Genomic DNA, 18,809 nt, shown 5'->3' with positions numbered 1-18,809 from the left:
TAATCAAGCTAAAAAAATAAACCAGAATATTAAAAATTGTAATTGAAACTTATTTAGAATAATATATTTTCAATAATCAATTATTTGATAATTGTATAAATAATAGTTTATTATATGAATAACACTTAACCTATATCAACTTAAAATTATTTCTTTTACAGAACATAAATTAATTAATGGAACATTAACTTACTGCAGTTTGACTTGACTTACTTTTCTAATAAATGATAATCTTTGTTGGCAATAAACATATTTTTATTCACTAGATTACGTTTTTTTTATTGTGAAGCAATGACAAGGCATAAGGAAAGTATCATAATCATAAACATAAAATCAGACATAAGAATATTATAACATTAATTAAAAAGGCTATTATAAGTCATAACAATTTAATTAATTAATTAAATTCAACTGATTTTATCTTATATATTTTTGTTAATTAAATAAATATTTGCATATCTCACTGTATTATTGGCACCTACCGTGATATTTTGGCCTTATATGCACTAAAATATTACACAAAAGTATGCACTTTATGATACAATTATAGTAGTAGGTAGACCTAATTTATAACACAAGGTAATTGTAATTTAGAAGAATATTTAGCTGTTAGATTTTAAAACCAAACAAATATGATAAAAATAATTTGATGATGATTATAAAATAAAAAGTACTTACTTGGATCGTTTATAACAATGTACTAAACAAGAACCTAAAAATATCTATAATCTGTAAAAATATTATAACAGGAGTAAATTCGGTCAAGGAATATTATGGAAAATTCGTTTTAGATACGCCGTGAGAATATTTCAAGGTTTTTTTACATTTTTATTTTATTTTACTCTCGATTATTTTGTATAACATGCAAAACTATAGGTGTAACAATTAGAAGGTTTATTGTTACATTTAATGCACTTCAAAAATTCAAAATAAAATATTTTAAAAATAGCGATTTGTAAACGTTGTGACATATAATGAATGTTAATAGTATATTAAAATACAATATTAAAGTCTAGCCGAGTTTCGGTATATCAGTTCCGCATTGTTTCCGTCTTCAGTGAACTATGAAATCCAAGAGTAGAAAGAGGTAACTTCCGGATAAATAACTACGTTTAAAAGTACAGCGTATCTATCGATAAATCGCATAAATAATCTTGATCACAAGAATAAACCATCTAACTGCCATTTCCAACGGAATTATTATTTATTTTTTTGTCTTCAACTATGTTCAAGCTGGTCTTCATAGCAATTATTTTGGAATTCGTATTAACGGTGCGGTGTGGTCCAATGCCGCGACAGCGAATAGACGGCGAGCAGAATCATAGACAAGAACAACAAAAATATGCAGTTGACCGCTTTACGACTGGACTGGTGGGGAATCCTATAATCCGCGAAAATTACCTCAACTGTTTTTTAGATAATGGGCCGTGCAGTCCGGAAGCTAATAATATTAAACGTAAGTATACATTAAAATTTATTGAAATTATAAAAAAAATATAATATTAAATATAAAAAGAGGGAAAGTAAGTAACATTTCAGCTGTACAGTATGAACCTATCGAGTTTGCTTCGTCATATTGAGAAGCAAGTACACACTGCATGCATTAGACTTGAATTCAATGAATCATTGCGATATTGCACATGAAAAATGATTCTGAGAAAAGACAATCTGTGAGCCTAATAATTTAAATACAAAGTATATTATACGATATATTTATTTATTATTATTAAAGTATAATTGATTTGATTATTAGTAATACGACTGTAGGTTGATAAAAAATTTAAAAAACTATTATTTTTTAGATTGTCATAGCTAAACACCAAAGTGAGTTACTTATGATACATTTCGCATTCATTTTTCTATCCTTAGCAATACAAATTAAAACATTTTATCATTTTTTATCTAAAAATAATTTGTAAATGCTCGTGGTGATTGAATTTCTTGTAAGATTTAACCTTAAAATTTATATAAGAAAATTGCTCGTTATCTTAAAATATAAACTTTGTTTTAAATTTTACAGTTTTTTGATCAAGTGAAAATTATTTTTAAAAATTTAGGTACCTTTAGGAAAAAATTTAAATTAAAAATGTTTTTAATCTATACCAGATTAGAAAATTATAATAAGAATATTTAGTAAATAATAAGTATTTACGGTTATTCGATTTTAAATTGCACGAAAAAAATAAAGTCAATTTTTTGGAACATTGGTTTTTTGTAATAACGCTTGTTTATCCTTTAATTTTTTTTTAATCTACATTTTTGAAAAGTACTGTACATTTTTTACTTTTGAGTTTGACCAAACAAAGTAATAACTATCTGCTAACCAAATACAATCCCAATATTAAAAATGTAATATATTTTTACTACCACATAAGGTAGTGATGATAATAGACAGACAAAAAATACAATCAATGAATTAAAATTAAAATTTCATTCATCGATTTATTTAGAATCTAAATTATATATTTTCATATGTTTGAGTCGTTTGAGGTTTAAGTAAAATTATAATTTAACTATAATAATATAAAAGTTTTGTGATTAATAGTAAAAATAAATGACACATATTTAACAACAAATTATTGTAGTTAAATTTATATTGCTATTCGTAAAAACAATCATTTTTGATAAAAAAAATTTCATGCTGATACAATTGTCATATTTACTAAACATTTTTAAATTTCATATTTTAAATGATGATATAAGTTAAAATCAGAAGAAAATATCTCAGATGGCAATAAAATAGAAGCCAAAAAAAATATAAAATATAGTTTCAAATTTGTCAGGCAATTCCAATAATTTAATTAAAATTAATTTAATATTATAATTATTGTTTTTTAAAATAAAATTATTTTAAGATAAAATTATTTCATCATACCTTATTCCTAATAAAAAAATAAATAAATAAATTATTAAATGTCCTTAGAAATAAATTGAGCATTGATACGCCGTTTCCGTTTAAAATTGTTGTTTGTATCCAATATTTATCATTGATTTCAAGTTTAACTTTTTTATTTAACAAGTTTAATTGGATGGATAAGTCACTATAATAGAGACCAGCTGAATGGTAAAGTATACGCGAATCCTATTGTCCTGTAAAACGATTTACTGGGTTTTTTTTTCATTGAATTACAACAATGGTTTCAACTATTCATGATAAATAAGTCATAAATATTTCTATTTTATTCAATATTTAGTATTAGTCTGTAATTTTTTTTTAACACATGGTTTGGATGCTTGTGTTTCAGTTTTCAATGAGAAATAACTTTTCATTAATACCAACTATACTCAATTTTCCACAATGGTCTATAATAGGAGAGGGGTTAATGTAGAACCATCCCTACTAACTTGTTTCATTTATATTTTTCATCCCACCACCTTTTTTTCACAATGACAAATCATTCCTTTATTAATTGTAGTTTTAAACTAAATAGTTATACACGTTGTGGCTTTCATGTAAAAACATAATATTAATAATAAACGTACAGGTTATTGAAACATTTAAAACCGATTTATCCGATTTCAAATATTTGTAGTTTTAAGATTTAAAGTAATGTATAATATGCCAAATAAAAGAACGATGTTTCATATTTATTTAATGCGGTACCTATTAATTTTGTTCTATGAATCCTTGGTCACAACATCTAATCGAAACTCAAATTCATTCCATGCATATCAGTTGTAATCGATTCAGATATTTTTTACCTTCTATATGATTGATAATAATGAATGATGATAGTACATTACAAGGGTGTAATTAAGAGGGAATGAGAAGGATAGATCCCCCGAATCTTTTATAATATAGATATACAAATATTTAATATTTGTTTATTCATATATGGCTTGTGGGATTATTTGTTGATTTCATGACAAAATTTTTTTTGATATTTTGTGTATACATTAGTTTTAGGATTTTTGATAAAATAGTATTCCCAGCAACCACTCACTATTTTAATTGGCAATCTATAAAATATTGTGTGTAAAAATTTTACTTTGGTATCCATATAGTTGTAATATTGAGTAATAAAAAAATTAAAATATGCAAATGGTGTGGATCTAGAAATCTGAAATACCTAGTATAAGGGGGCAACTTTTTTCCAGATAAAATACAATTGCATATCATTTGAGTATAGTATAGAAGATTATAGATAAGATTATAAATCTTTTGAATTACTCTACTTTGTAATATCAAAATAGTTAAAAATATTTTAATATAATTTATTTGTCATAATAGTTTATGAAGATGATAGTACAATATATTATTATACATGTATATTAAACTGATTGTAAAAGTTATCTAATCAGAGATGAATAAAGGGGGATAAGGAACAAGCCCTCCCAACGCCAAGACATATGAACACTTACTATTGGATACAACCATCGATTATAAATACTATAAATCTGTATTTATAAATATATTATTTGATACTTATATAAATTTACTATAGTAAAATTGATTAAACACACCTTTTGTCGTAGCAGGAATGGTTCCCGAAGCTATCCAAAATGAATGTGCACATTGCACTGAATTACAGAGAAAAGTGATTGAAAAAATGATGTGCTACCTAAATAATCATCAACCGGATATCTTAAAAGAAGTAGCTGCGAAATTTGACCCAAATGGAGAGTATATGAAGCAATATATTAATACCATAGAGCGGAATGGAAATGGAGGAAATGTACAGTTTTTGAATCCAAATTTACTCCAATATCAACCACAACAAAATTCTAATCAACCACAACAAAATCCAAATCAACCACAACAAAATCCAAACCAACCACAACAAAATCCAAACCGACCACAACAAAATCCAAACCAACCACAACTGAACCCAAATCAACCTCAGCTTCATCAAAATCAAAATCAATACCAACCACAACAAAATCAATACCAACCACAACAAAATCAACACCAACAGCAGTCTAATCAAAACCAACCACAGTCTAATCAATACCAACCACAACCTAATCTAAACCAACCACAGCAAAATACAAATCAACCACAGCCACATCAACATCAATACCAACCACAACAAAATCCAAACCAACCGCAACAACATCAACATCAACACCAACCACAACAATATCAATACCAACCACAAAAACATCAACATGAACAACAATTAAAAGAAACTGTAGTAACAACGGCACCTATATCTACGGCAACCCGAAAACCTTGATTTTAACTTATTCCAATTATGATTGGTATATTTGTGTACGAAATAGAGTTAAAATTACTGTTATTTATTCCACATGGTAATTACAAACTAAGCGAGGAAAAAAAGTATATGTAATAACGGTTATTTTTTTCAGTCATTAAATTATTATTTACAAGTCAAACATTATGTTTATATTCAAAAAAGATGAATTCATATTTATGTTGATAATATATACTTACCTACGTAAATATTAAAAATGGAAATACATTTTTTATAATAAGTTACTTATTGTGAAAATATTACCTACATGATGCAATAAATTATTTTATGATGAGTAATTTTGTCCAAAAATATAGTTAATTAATATAAATTTAATATAAATGTATCCTATTCTAAATAATTTACAATTCTAAAAAACTAAAAACAAGATTTTAGTTTATTTATTTATCTGAATTTTATATTTATGTGATTTTAAAAAAGCATTATTTAATAGGATTATAAATTTATAACAAATAGTATAAAAAAATATACATTGGTTTTAATAAACTAAAAACAGTCAAGTTTTAAATTTTAAGAGATTTAAAAAGTTATATTACACTATCTATTGTAATTTAATATTGTATAAATAATATGAGCTTAAGATAACGTTTATATGATTTCATATGTGTATCAAATACATAGTAAACCTTCTTAATTACCTGGGCAATTTTAAATAAAATAATAATTCTGAACAGATTACTGTTTTATACTGAATAAAATGATTATCTATTGTATAATGCATTGTTCATTTTTCATACAGATAAATATAGATTAAGATGAGTTACTATTTACATATTATTCTTGTAAAGAAAATGAATTTGATAAAGTTATGCAATTAATAATAAATATATCACATTTCATACAAAATATTATTCAAGGAATTCAGCTAGCACGTTTTACACTGTTTTGCTTAAATCTGAAGTTCCTTGAACATGACGTAGATAGTTCAATGGTATTGATTCGATTTTTTTATTTTTGCGTTTTATAGCCAGTTTTATATAGTTGTTTCATTTATTTACATTTTTCTGTATCTTATGCACCTTAATAAAATATATTTAAAACGGAATGTAAATTTATTTAACGATTGAAGTCAACATGTTGTTCTAATATTGTTTTTTCAAAAGAGTTTTGAAATTTTCTATTGTTGTTTTAAATATTTTCATATTTCGTATACTTGTTTTACTAGTAAACGAGTTCTAGGTATGTAATACTGTAATGTATATTACATATTATGTTTACATTTATAATACTATATATAATATAAATACAGTTATACGTAAACATACTTTGGATAAAATAATCAAATAATTATACTGTAGATACGATACATATAAGTAGGAATAATAAAACTGTAGTAATCATCGTTGTCTTGGCAATTGTTCGATATTGGATCGAATCAAAATTTAATGCCATATCCTCGACTTCTTTAAAAAAAAAAAAGAATATATACATATATACCAAATCTTATATATTTTTTTTTTTTATTTTTTTCTATTACTTAATTTAGTAATTGAGCTATGGATGTATTCTTTATTAAGTATTTAAATTATTAAAAAAATTATATATACATATATATATTTATTATTTGAATTGTATTTATATTGCATTTTTAAATTCATATGATATAAATAAAATTGTTATTTAAAATAAAAGTAATTTAATTATATATGATTGATAATTTTAACGTATCATATATAACTATTAACTCATCATAAGTTAATAAATATATATTTATGCTGAGATCGAATTTCAAATGTTTTTTATATCATCATAAACATTTAAACCTATTTAAAGTATTTGTTTTTAAAAATGACAAAATGTTATGACTTATGAAGAATCAATTAAGCGGAAACCTAGGTCATCCACTACGTCAAGGTTTCATTTAAAATGTCGATCACAAAATCAATACTTAACAGTTTTTGTGAAGTTTTAATATATTAATAAATATAATTTTTTTAATGCCATTCATGGATTCAAATTATTCAATATAGATTGAACTAAATATTTGTGAATTGTGAATGGCTTGCGAACAAAGACACAAAGTAGAAGTTAATATATAATTATTAATGATAGTTATCGCTATAACGTCGGGAGATGAGCGGGTAAAATTAAAAACAGCAATCTGGCGTCCATGTTTGCGCAGGATGACGGTGCCCTTGAGATGTGCACGTTTTTTTTTTTTTTTACTACGTTTCCGTTTCGAGTCCAACAACAACAGACGTTCTTAAGTGCGAATCGGTTAAACATCGGTCGATCCGTTACTTTTATATTAAATCCCACGGTAAACAGTCGTAAGAATTTTATACGTGTACAAATTGGTCTAATAAAATAAAATAAAAAATAAATTGATAAACGTTTGTGTTTATTTGTTCGGTATCGTAGACGATTTAATGTGACTACAACAGCACACATGAATTTGCTAGCGATTTTTTGTTATATAACCATGATGTGTGACACTCAATTTTCAAAGCGAATTGATCAGCCAGCTGCGATCACCCAAGTCAAGCGATTTGAGCAACCGGCTACGATCGCAAATCGGATTGGGCAGAGTACGATCGCACCTAGGTTCGGACAGCCAACGATCGCACCTAGGTTCGGACAGCCAACGATCGCACCTAGGTTCGGACAGCCAACGATCGCACCTAGGTTCGGACAGCCTACGAACGCATCTCAGAACGAACAAGCTGCGATCGAAACTCGGTTCGGCCAAAGTTTTCAGAGTGTGAACAACAGCGTGTCACCAACCACCGATGGACGTAAGACCACCAGGGAAACGTCATCATATCCAACTCGATACGATTTCATTGATATTGAAGCTGTAATGAATAATGAACGAATTATAAAAATACTTTTCAACTGTGTTATGAACCAAGGACCATGTACTAGAGAGGGTTTGGAGCTCAAAAGTAAGCACATAATAATATGAATACCGTTTTTTTAATACAATATTTATATTCAACTATATTAGTTGTTATTGTACAACGTTTGTACTTCATATGGGATTACCACCTATACTGTGTAGTTATAAAACACCATGAATAAATCTGAGATTGTTATTAATACTTAATAATAATCATTCTTATTGTTAAGTTTTTTAATAGGTAGTCTGAACACATGTTTTGAAAAACTATTTTGGTAACAAAACGTAAGGTTTTCGTGTTATTTTATTTTGACGAATACGTTGAAATTAGGATTAAGATGATTGATGAATAGGTTATACTTAATCATACCAAGTTTAATTAATTTTGTGTCGAGAGCCAAAATAGTTCTGAAAATGATTTAAATACAATTTATGTTTATTTTTATGCCAAAAAATGTCGAATTATGGTTTAAAAACCAACAATTCTTATTGACATTTTATTTTACATAAAATTCAAGGTTTTTTTTATATTATATTATTAAGAAATTATTGTTGGTATATAGGCTACAGGTTTAAGGTGATCTACTAATAATATATGAATTATAAATAAATTCGCCATAATAATAATGTGTTATTATATAATCATGCAATATAGTATAATATATACCTGAGTAATAGGTTCAAAAAATGTTAATTTTATATTTATTTTATATGACATTTTTTTGTTCGTTAAATAATAACAATAATTTAATTATATTATATCTATCAAAAGAAGTTAAATAATCATTATAGCTAGTACTAATTACCATTTTATATTTTTAATTTTAAGTTTTATCCATTTTTAAAATAGTTAAACCAAAAAATCCAAATAATCTGAGAAAATAACGAATAAATAAATAAATAAAAAATAAACATATAGTAAGAGGAAAATTCGAAATTTAAAAAAAATAAATGTTTTCTTTTTTTTTTTAATGTTTATTTAATCTTAGTGGAGGATGGAGTATGGAGTATATGTAGTACCTACCTACTTTTTTTTTTTTTAATTTGTTTTTATTTTATAAGACACTCCTAGCCAACGGTAATTTACTTACTTAAGCAATGTATTTAAACGTGAATAATTTCAAAGGAATATACATTTGATTTATTTGATAAATTATGTTCATCTCTGTGTTAACCAGAGAACAAAGACAATGTTTACTTCCGCATTAGTCATTTATATTTAACATAAACATGTTGATTAATGTTGTGAAACGAAAAAATGCAACCGACATACCTATTTAGTTGAGTGATGAGTGAAGATGATGATATTAGCTTAAATGATAATATATTTAGCTTATTATTTATTATTATTATCATTATTATTATTTGCAATAAACATACTTTTAATTAATTAATTTTATTCCTGCATATTTATTCTCAATATTATATTGCCAATACTGAGGTCTTAAAGTTCATTTTTTATTTACATTTGTATGAAGCATTAATGTAAAAATAAAAAATTAACTATAAATGTAGGTTTTATACACAAATAATAATATTTTTTCCTTTTGTAGCTATTAAAAATACTAGAATTGGATACAAAAATAATATTAAACAAATACTCAGAAAAAATTAATTCAAAAATACATATTAAATTGCATTGATTATAACTTTATTTTGATTTGTTTGTGTTACATGTGAAAAATATCTTTTTGAAAATAAGATTATTTAGATTATTAATGTCCTTGAAATATCTTGGCTCATACTATAACTTATATTAATTTATCGTCATTCAAGTATATATGATTACATTAAGAATGTCTTCCATGTTTTTCGTTATTCATCAACCAATTTTCAATTTTTGCCTAAATAAGATTATACATTTTTATATTTTATAAAGAGATTTATTTATTTTTATGGTATAGGCATCTTACTTTAGTTTAAACTTCAAAAAAAAATTTTAATTTGTTTTCGTCTAATTTATAAATCCATGAGCTTGTATTTTTTAATAAACTAGAATAAAAATTATTTATTTATTTGAAGTTTAAGTGAATAGAAAAAAATAAATTGATATACAGCTATAATAAACAAAAGTATGAATACTTAATTAAAATTCAATTTTACAACAACAGGAAATTTTAAGAAATTAAAACGTATTAATTAGCTATCTAGCCAGTATAAAATATTTCGTATCATTTACGTTCAATCTCGATTAACAAAAAAAATTTAATTCATAACCTATTTAATTAAAATATTAATGTAACTATAGTTAGGTTATTAATTAAAATTCAGTTCAATTATTGTACGAGTATAATGGATATAATGCTAGTAATTTGCAGATACTTCCTTCATATTTAAAAATCATAAGTAATAATTAGATATATAATTATAAACTCTAAGATTATTTAGTATATATTTTAGTGTATAACACTACTCGTAAAACAAAACTTATCAAAATTCATTTATGGATATAAGATATAAGAAATTTACACACCTACGTATACGTGTGTTTTTTAAATTACATACATATCGTATTTATAATTTATAATTATAAATAATGTTATACACCTATATAATGCTTATACTTATGAATTATAAGTTTAAAAAAATGAATCCCTGCAGTATATAAAAGTATACTGTAATTTAATCAAAAACCATACATGTATTTTTTGGATATACTACAATAATTTGTTTTTCATTATATATCTACCTATTAATTATATAGTAATTAATTCACTAATCTTGTCTTATGCAAACTTATAGGTATAGATAATACTTGTTGTAAAATTGAATTTATCTTTTATTGATAATATAGATAAAAATAGGATAGAATTAAAGGATTTTCTGAGTTGAAATATATTCATTAATAACTAACATTGACATTCATTTATAAATGAACTGTTATTAAAAACGATTTTGAAAAATTCAGAATGCAAATATTACAGAAAAATCATTTAAGTTTTGAATTTTTTTCAAAAATTACTTATTCTAATAATTTATTATACAATAAATATTATATTTTGAAATTTTACTATTTTTATCGCTATTGTAATTTTAAGTTTTTAAAAGAGAATGTCCATTTAAATTTCATATTCTAGAGTAATTAAAAAAATATATGTTATGAAAAAAAATCTTGCCTACATTTACAATATTTTTCAATACCTAGTTCAAACAATAAATTATGTGGGATCTTGTATTAAATCGTTAAGCTTTTTAATCTAGCCTTAAAATTTGTATCGACACTTTAAAAAAAAAACACAAAAATAAAAATGTCTTATTAAATGCCTATAAATAGCTTAAATTAGGTCAAATATATTTTGAAAATTGTATTAATTACAGAAAATAATAATTTAAATAACAGTAGAGTTTTCAAGTTTTTACGATTAAGACTTTTTGAATTACAATAACAAAACTAAAATCTTTATTTTACGCGTGAAGACAAAAGTTTATCAATATTTAAATTTTTAACTTCAGATGCGTATAATAATATTTGTAAAATAACGCTCAATTTTTTATTTTAGTACCATTTATTATAACTTATAAGAAAAACTTGTTTTTTAAATCTTAGAAATTAATATTAAAAAGGGCGAAAGTTGGAAAGTAGGTAGCGCTTATTTGCTACTTAATACTTACTATAATGATCGAGTATACTTCGTCATTTTCGTAGTCACTATAAGGTGTAATAATATGTTAAATTGAATTCAATAAAACATTATTTCAAACGGTAAATGTTTCTGAGCGAGATGGTCTGTCCGCCATTATCAAGTATTTTTAATTATGAAATTGTTTTTTTTTTATTAGTATCATAGTAATTAATTTTATCATTAGTATTATTAGTTATCTAGTGATATGGAATATATATATATAGGAATTTATTATTGCCAAACATATTCCATTTATTAATTATCCTAACAATCTAAATATTTAAAAAATATACTATTTGTAATATGTATATAGTTATATATAAACATTTGGTGAAAATTCTAGTTCCCCCACCCCGCAACGAGAAATTTTCTTAGAATCCTACAATAATACGTCCAGGTATGTATAAAAAAATCAGCACATTAATACAATTAATACGTTTATTGCATCGCTCAGATACTAAATTTAACTTTGGTTTTATAAGATGAGTTGACATAAATAATTTAATGTCTTGATAGTTGATAGTTAACACGAAATTCATGTAGGTAACTATAAAAGTTTAAAGTTAATATGAAGAAAATTAATTATTAGTCTAATGATTATAATATTATAGGTAATGACTTGATTTTATTTATACGTATTTTTTTTCAATTTACTGAAAAAAAACTTACTTTATAACAATGAATACTTAACTTTTTAATAACTATTAATTATAGCCCTCTTTATTAAATTATTTTGTTATTAGTTTTATTGATTTAAAAATGTACATCTAACAAATTATTTTTCTTAAATGTTAGCATATAATATTATTAATAATATATCTTATGATATTATTGTGATCAAAGTAGTTTATTTCACTATTAAGACATTAGGTATTAGTACTAGGTACCTAGTACCTACAGTAGGTTAGATAAGTTATTGCCAATTTTAATCACATTTGAAAATATCATTGCGAGTAAATTTTTTTTAAGTATAATAACTAATAACTAATAATAACTATAAGATTCAAGTACTCAGGAATAATATTTTTAAACCACAAAAATAAACTAAAATCGTTATCTTTTTATCTTTATTTTTTATTTTTTATTTTTTTTTATTAGCTTTAAGTATCAACTATTACAGCTCGAAAATTATATTATATACATTATACATCTTAGTTAAATCAACAATAAGATATTAGATCATAATATAGGAGAAAAAAAAGCGGGTAAGCCGTGTGATGTCGCTCTGCTGTACAGTAGGTTACAAGTGGGTTACTGTAATGGATGGAATTAAATTTGAATCCAATGATATTATATCATTGTATACGAAAAACAATTCTGAGTTGAGACGGTTTATCTGTCTAGGATATATTATTAATTATTAAAAATGTTCAAATCTTAGATTTTTTTTTTTATTAGGAAAGAGCCCTCGGCAGCATAGGCCATTGGGCTTACAAAATATGAATAGCTTAAATTAAATATTTACAGTAAGAAACATAAACGAGAGAACTTAATTCTAGATTTTGGATTGAAGGTTTGCTGTTGTGATGAATTGGATGATGTCTGTTATGGCCAAATCTTAGATTTAAATAGAACAATTTTTATGAATTTCTAGCTTAAAATAATTTGTGAATTTCCGTGATTTTTATGTATGTTGTCAAAGTTCAAACTTTGAATGCTTATAAAAAAAATTCGTGACAATGAATTACTTTTATTTTTCAACTTCTATTGTAACAATATGTTAGGAAACTTGTATTAAATTTTCAAGATTTTCTACCCAACAAATAAATTTTTATCGATATTAATTTAAAATAAACTAATAATGATCGAAAATTGCATATGCCTATGAATAGTTCAACTTGAGCCGAAAATTTTCGAAAATTGCATGGCGGATAGAATATATAATGAAAATTTCATGTATCTATGGTCATTTGTTTTAAAGTTATACCAAAAAGTGTAAAGTAATTTATAAATTTTGTCAACATTAGAACTTCAAAATCTTTAAAAAAATATATTTTTAAACTACAACTGAAAAAATTTGTGAGGAGTATTGCATTCAATTTTCAATTTTTTTTACCTATCAAATACATTTTATAAACATTTAAAAAAAATACAATTTAACTTTGAAGTAATATAGTATAAAATATGAAAATCATTGGATGTTTATTTGTTTAACATATGACCGAAAAAAAAATCTTCAATATCATTATTCGAATAAACCGGATTATTCGAATAATGCAGTTAAAAATTTACATAATTATAAATTATAATAAAATAGTTGTGATATAACAAAGAAGGTTGACCTTATTCTTAAAAAAAGATTGTAGGTACTCTTATAGTTTTGAATTTTTTTTTGCTAAATTTCGGGTAAATTTTAAGTAAATTTCTGGAACCATAGATCAGTTTAATTTAAAAGGTAGTTAAAATAAAAACTAGACATATTGATTTCAATTATTTAAGACTTAGACTCTAGAGAGAAAGCAACTTTGTCACTCACATCAATTGACCCATCTGCTTTAAAAGCACAAATGTAAAGGAATCTTATATGTTTTTTTAAAACATACCAATTGAGTAGGATAGCAAGTACCAAAAAACTAAAACCTGTGGAAAAATATAATATTCTTAACTCTTAAATAAAGTGTAATCTCTATGCGAAATCTTTTAATAAAGTCCAGAATAAGTAATTTTTTGCATAAGTTATTACCTAGTTATGGGAATCTTAATGGTGGTACCAAACGGTAGATCTGCAGGAAGAATATTTCAAGGTCATAAATAGTAATGATTGTTTTAAGGAAAAAGCCACATACATACTAACGTGAATTAATTGGCATCCTGGAATAATGAAATGAATATAAACATATTTAAAGACATTTTTGTAAGATCGACCATTTAAAACGAATCACTCGAAAAATCTGTTTTCAACTCCTAATTGAGTGCAATAACCCCATCATCAGTATAAATTGATGCAAAAATATTTTTATGTTCCGGAAACGACAAAAATAATACTGAATCTTGAAAACTTTACCAAATCATAAGTAAAACTAAAACTAAAAATAATGATAAATAATTAATAACGAAAAAACTTTATATTGTTAGAAACAAAGCGTTCAACATCGTTTTTATTTAAGGATTTTTCTAAAATCAGCGTAAATCGCATTGACCTGGTCTCCAGGTACCATAATGTCCTTTAAGACGCGACCCGTGCTCCATATTCCGTGTTAGACAGTGGTGCTTAAACTAAACCAGTTACTGTAGCAATTATTTCACGTATCTACTCCCTAAATGTTTTAACAACCACCAGTCACATTATATTGTGACTATTGTGTCACGGACTATTATAGCAAATTATGGTTTTCGTTACTGTATAATATTTGGTAGATGCATTTGTAAATTATTAATGTTTTTACAAGAAGATTTGAAAATACAAAATCTAAAATTGTTCAAACAACTTTTAGACATCAGTTGTTTTACTTGATTTAGAAACAAGTTAATAATTAAATGCTGAAGATGTCATCTGTCACTTAATTTTATTATAGGAGTAATAAACACAAAACTAACTTTATGTTTTCCAAACGGCAAGCAATAAAGAAAACTCTAGAATTGACTTAAAAAATATGCAATGAACTAGTCTGTTAAGCTCCATCAAAATAGGACACGAAAGAGTATGAAAATAATCGACACTGTAACTGAATAGGCCAAACCCTGCAGTATCATTTTATTCACAATAATGGTATAGATACGTACACGGAAAAATATTTCAAAACGTTGACAATTGTATTATTTTTCTCCTTATAGCATAAACAATCTATCTCGAGACTCTTAGACAATGTCAATGTCGACAACAAACTGGTTTACATGCAGAGAGTGTAGGTACCAATTACGAGGGCACTCTAATAGAACAATTCTTTTCCTAAGAGATTGAACTTCATAAGTAAGAACCGTGTTTCTTGCTTGACCTGAATTAACATGCTGAATACACTATCGAAAGATTGTTTAAATTTTTGAAAGTTGAATCAAGGCTTGATAACTTCTCTTTTTGACCAGTATTATATGAATTGACTTTTATCTCAATCTTTAACATCAAAGACCAAATATCATTAAAACTAATGAAACTGTAATATTTTTACGAACCGAACTTCTAGTATAAATTGTTAAGTGAGATCTGTAGTAATTGGTAAGCAACAAAAATAAGTCACACATGCAAGAAACTTATTATATTCTAGTAGTATAATTAAAAAATATGAATATATTTAATAACGCTAAACTAAACTTGTGTATGCAACACTAAGCACCTTGAACTAAATTACGTATTCCGATCAATTCAATAAAAGGAGTAATATTATTTATTAATATTAATAAAAAAATAAATACATTTTAGTTTTTTCATGGCTTCAAGATTTCTAGCTAGCTATGTAAAAAAGTATTACCAAAAATCTTATTATTTTTCGATGTAATAAATACCAATAAAAGAAAATCCCTGCTATAACTATATCAGAAAAAACATTCAATAGAAATATATTTGTCGAAATGTATGCTTAAAAAAATGTTACATATGTATAAGTTAACAATTTATATAGAACGTAATAAATTGGGAAATATTTTACATAAAGAAATGTAAAAATATGTAAAAAATTAATTAATCATTCCAAAATAGTGACCTGATTTAAAATTGACTCAATACTTGTACAATGTACATAGAACTATAGAAGTGCAAGTGTAAGTGGACATAATGGGTAATTCCTGAAAATGTAATCATACTACTATAACGCAATCATCAAATTTGTTTTTTTTTTTAAATATAAACTACAAACATTAATTGTGTTAATGAATATAAAACATATATTTTAAAATTGTTTTATTAAATTTCTACTTAAAAGCCAAATTTATGTATACCTATAATTATGCGATTATATTAATTGTATATTGGTACTTATAGACACCCATAGGTCGCAAGCTTATGCAATATTCAATTGCCAGTTGAGATTTTTATTAAAGTTTAGTATGATAAAAATAAACTTTGTTATACAAAGTAGAAAAATATAATTTACGTATTTAATAGTATTCATCAAAAAGAAGCTTTTCATAAAAAATGTTTGTCCTTATCGATTCCCAATAATAATAATAATGATAACAATAATTTTATACTTCAGTAGGAAAATCTTTTCATTTTTAACAAATTTGTTTTGTATTTAAATAAATAACCTCGATACATTAATTCTAAAAAGTAAAATGTAAAAGAGTACTTAAAAGTCAATATCCAATAAATGGTTTTATAATAGTGTTCACGACGTAAGTATAATGTTATTGTAACCGACTGATCTGCACTTGTTCTATAATCATTGTAATATTAGTTAAATTCTTGATTTATTCTGCATATTAGGTAAAACTAGGTAAGACGATTTTTAAGATTTTTTTTATCGAGATTAAGCCTTGGCAGCTGTACATGTGCTAAAACAACAATTTTTTTATTTATACAATTAAATATATTTTAAAACAAATTTAATTGTAAAATGAAATATTATAATTACGTTTTAAACATTTTATTGTTTTATTTATATTATGATTCATTAAATTGAAGTTACATTATGTATTTATGTTTTAGGAATTGTTCCGGATGCAATACAAACAGAATGTGCTAAATGTAATGAAAGACAAAGAAAACAAGCAGGGAAAGTTTTGGCTCACTTACTGCAGTATAAACCAGAATATTGGAACATGTTGGTGAAAAAATTTGATCCAAATAATATATACTTGAAAAAGTATATGGCAGACAATGATGATGACGAGAAATTATCTCTTCAAAAACTTACGAACGATACTACCAAATAGAAACTAAATATTTAGAACTAATTTGATTATAGCACATTAATTAATTTTAATGTCATTATATTCTTTTGAATTTATATAAAATAAGTCAATGCAACTATAATATTAGGAATAGAATTAAAAATATTTCAAAAAATTATATTTTAAACATATACTTTTTGTAACTAATTAATAGTTTTTATTTCATAAACATTTTGTAAATTGTCATTATATAATTAAATTACTATATTATGATATTCCTACTAATAGGTTATTATATTGTTATATTATTTTATGTATTCATTTATCATTTTGTGTAGTATTATATTGATCTTAAAGCTAAATCCAGGGTCCAAAAAAAAATCATTTTGAGACAATAAATGTTTGAAATTGTGATGTAAATGTGTTGCAGTACATTATCTATCGATATTAAGAAAGTTGTAACTTGTATAGAAATTTATATCTAAATTAATTTGAAGTTAAGTTATGCATTAAAAATTTTAATGTTATATGTTTTTTACATAATAAATCCTATTAAATTTATGTAAATAATGTAAAAAAAAAAAAATTGATACTAAATAGCATATGCCTCCGAGTGTAAATTTATGTTAATAAGAAAAAAAATCCTATTACAAAAACAATCAACATCGTATACTAGTGGTATTTAAAAAAAGAAAGCGGGAAAATAGATGTCGCTCTGCTGTACAGTAGATTAGAAGTGGGTAACTGTAATGGATGGAATTAAATTTGAATCCAATGATATTATAACATTGTATACGAAAAACAATTCTGAGCGGAGACAGTTTATCTGTATAGGATATACTATAGATTATTATTACTTATTAAAACATTAGCGGTAGACATTTTTTTTTTTTTGATAAATGTAGACAAACTTATAAGGAATCTTGAATTAAATTTTCAAGTCTAAGATAATTTGAACATTGCCGTAATTTTTACGTATTTAGTAAGAATTTTAAATTCAAATGCTTGAAAAAAATCGGGTCTATGTATTTTTAATATTTTTCAACTGCTATTGAAAAAATATGTTGAAGCCTTGTATTAAAATTGCAAGCTTCTTAACCCAACCAATAAAATAATATTGACATTAATAGAAAAAAAAAACTAAAAAGTTGAAAAATTAAAATATCAGTAAGCAGCTCAAATCTAATCAAAATATTTTGAAAATTTTATTTAACACAGAAAATGCCTATATGAACTTTCAGTGAACATTTCAAGTATCTGAGGTCATTTGTTTTAGAGTTACACTAAAATAAGAAAATCACTAAATGATAAATCTAGTGAAAATCCTATGATGTAAAAATTTAAATTTCAAACGCTCAACATAAC

General features: G+C 24.5%; 3 protein-coding genes across 4 annotated transcripts in view; 2 read left to right on the top strand and 1 right to left on the bottom strand.

The window, feature by feature from the left end:
- Positions 1 to 1,105: 1,105 nt before the first annotated feature.
- Positions 1,106 to 5,495, top strand: LOC107167679 (uncharacterized). Of its 2 annotated transcripts, none has more exons than XM_015516836.2 (2): positions 1,106 to 1,456; positions 4,477 to 5,495. In XM_015516836.2, the coding sequence occupies exons 1-2, from the start codon at positions 1,225 to 1,227 to the stop codon at positions 5,175 to 5,177; spliced, it is 933 nt and encodes a 310-aa protein (XP_015372322.2). In that variant the 5' UTR covers positions 1,106 to 1,224; the 3' UTR covers positions 5,178 to 5,495. The 2 variants fall into 2 exon arrangements, with proteins under 2 accessions (XP_015372322.2, XP_089075999.1); XM_089219873.1 differs by having other exon boundaries at positions 1,108 to 1,456; positions 4,480 to 5,495.
- Dhit (regulator of G protein signaling double hit) overlaps positions 1,424 to 18,809 on the bottom strand; it is a 57,029-nt gene continuing 39,643 nt past the window's right edge. Inside the window, exon 9 of the mRNA XM_089219876.1 lies at positions 1,424 to 1,441. The gene's annotated coding sequence lies outside the window, so the exon portion shown is untranslated. The remainder of the gene's footprint in view (positions 1,442 to 18,809) is intronic.
- On the top strand, positions 7,394 to 17,729 carry LOC107167684 (uncharacterized). The gene is made up of 2 exons (XM_089219880.1): positions 7,394 to 8,101; positions 17,260 to 17,729. The coding sequence occupies exons 1-2, from the start codon at positions 7,606 to 7,608 to the stop codon at positions 17,484 to 17,486; spliced, it is 723 nt and encodes a 240-aa protein (XP_089076006.1). The 5' UTR covers positions 7,394 to 7,605; the 3' UTR covers positions 17,487 to 17,729.

This window comes from Diuraphis noxia, unplaced genomic scaffold, assembly GCF_037042655.1.
Source record: "Diuraphis noxia isolate RWA-SAM2 unplaced genomic scaffold, SU_Dnox_SAM2 contig0002, whole genome shotgun sequence".
Taxonomy (NCBI): domain Eukaryota; kingdom Metazoa; phylum Arthropoda; class Insecta; order Hemiptera; family Aphididae; genus Diuraphis; species Diuraphis noxia.
The sequence above is the reverse complement of the archived record's forward strand: the minus strand, read 5'-3'. Positions and strand labels throughout refer to the sequence as shown.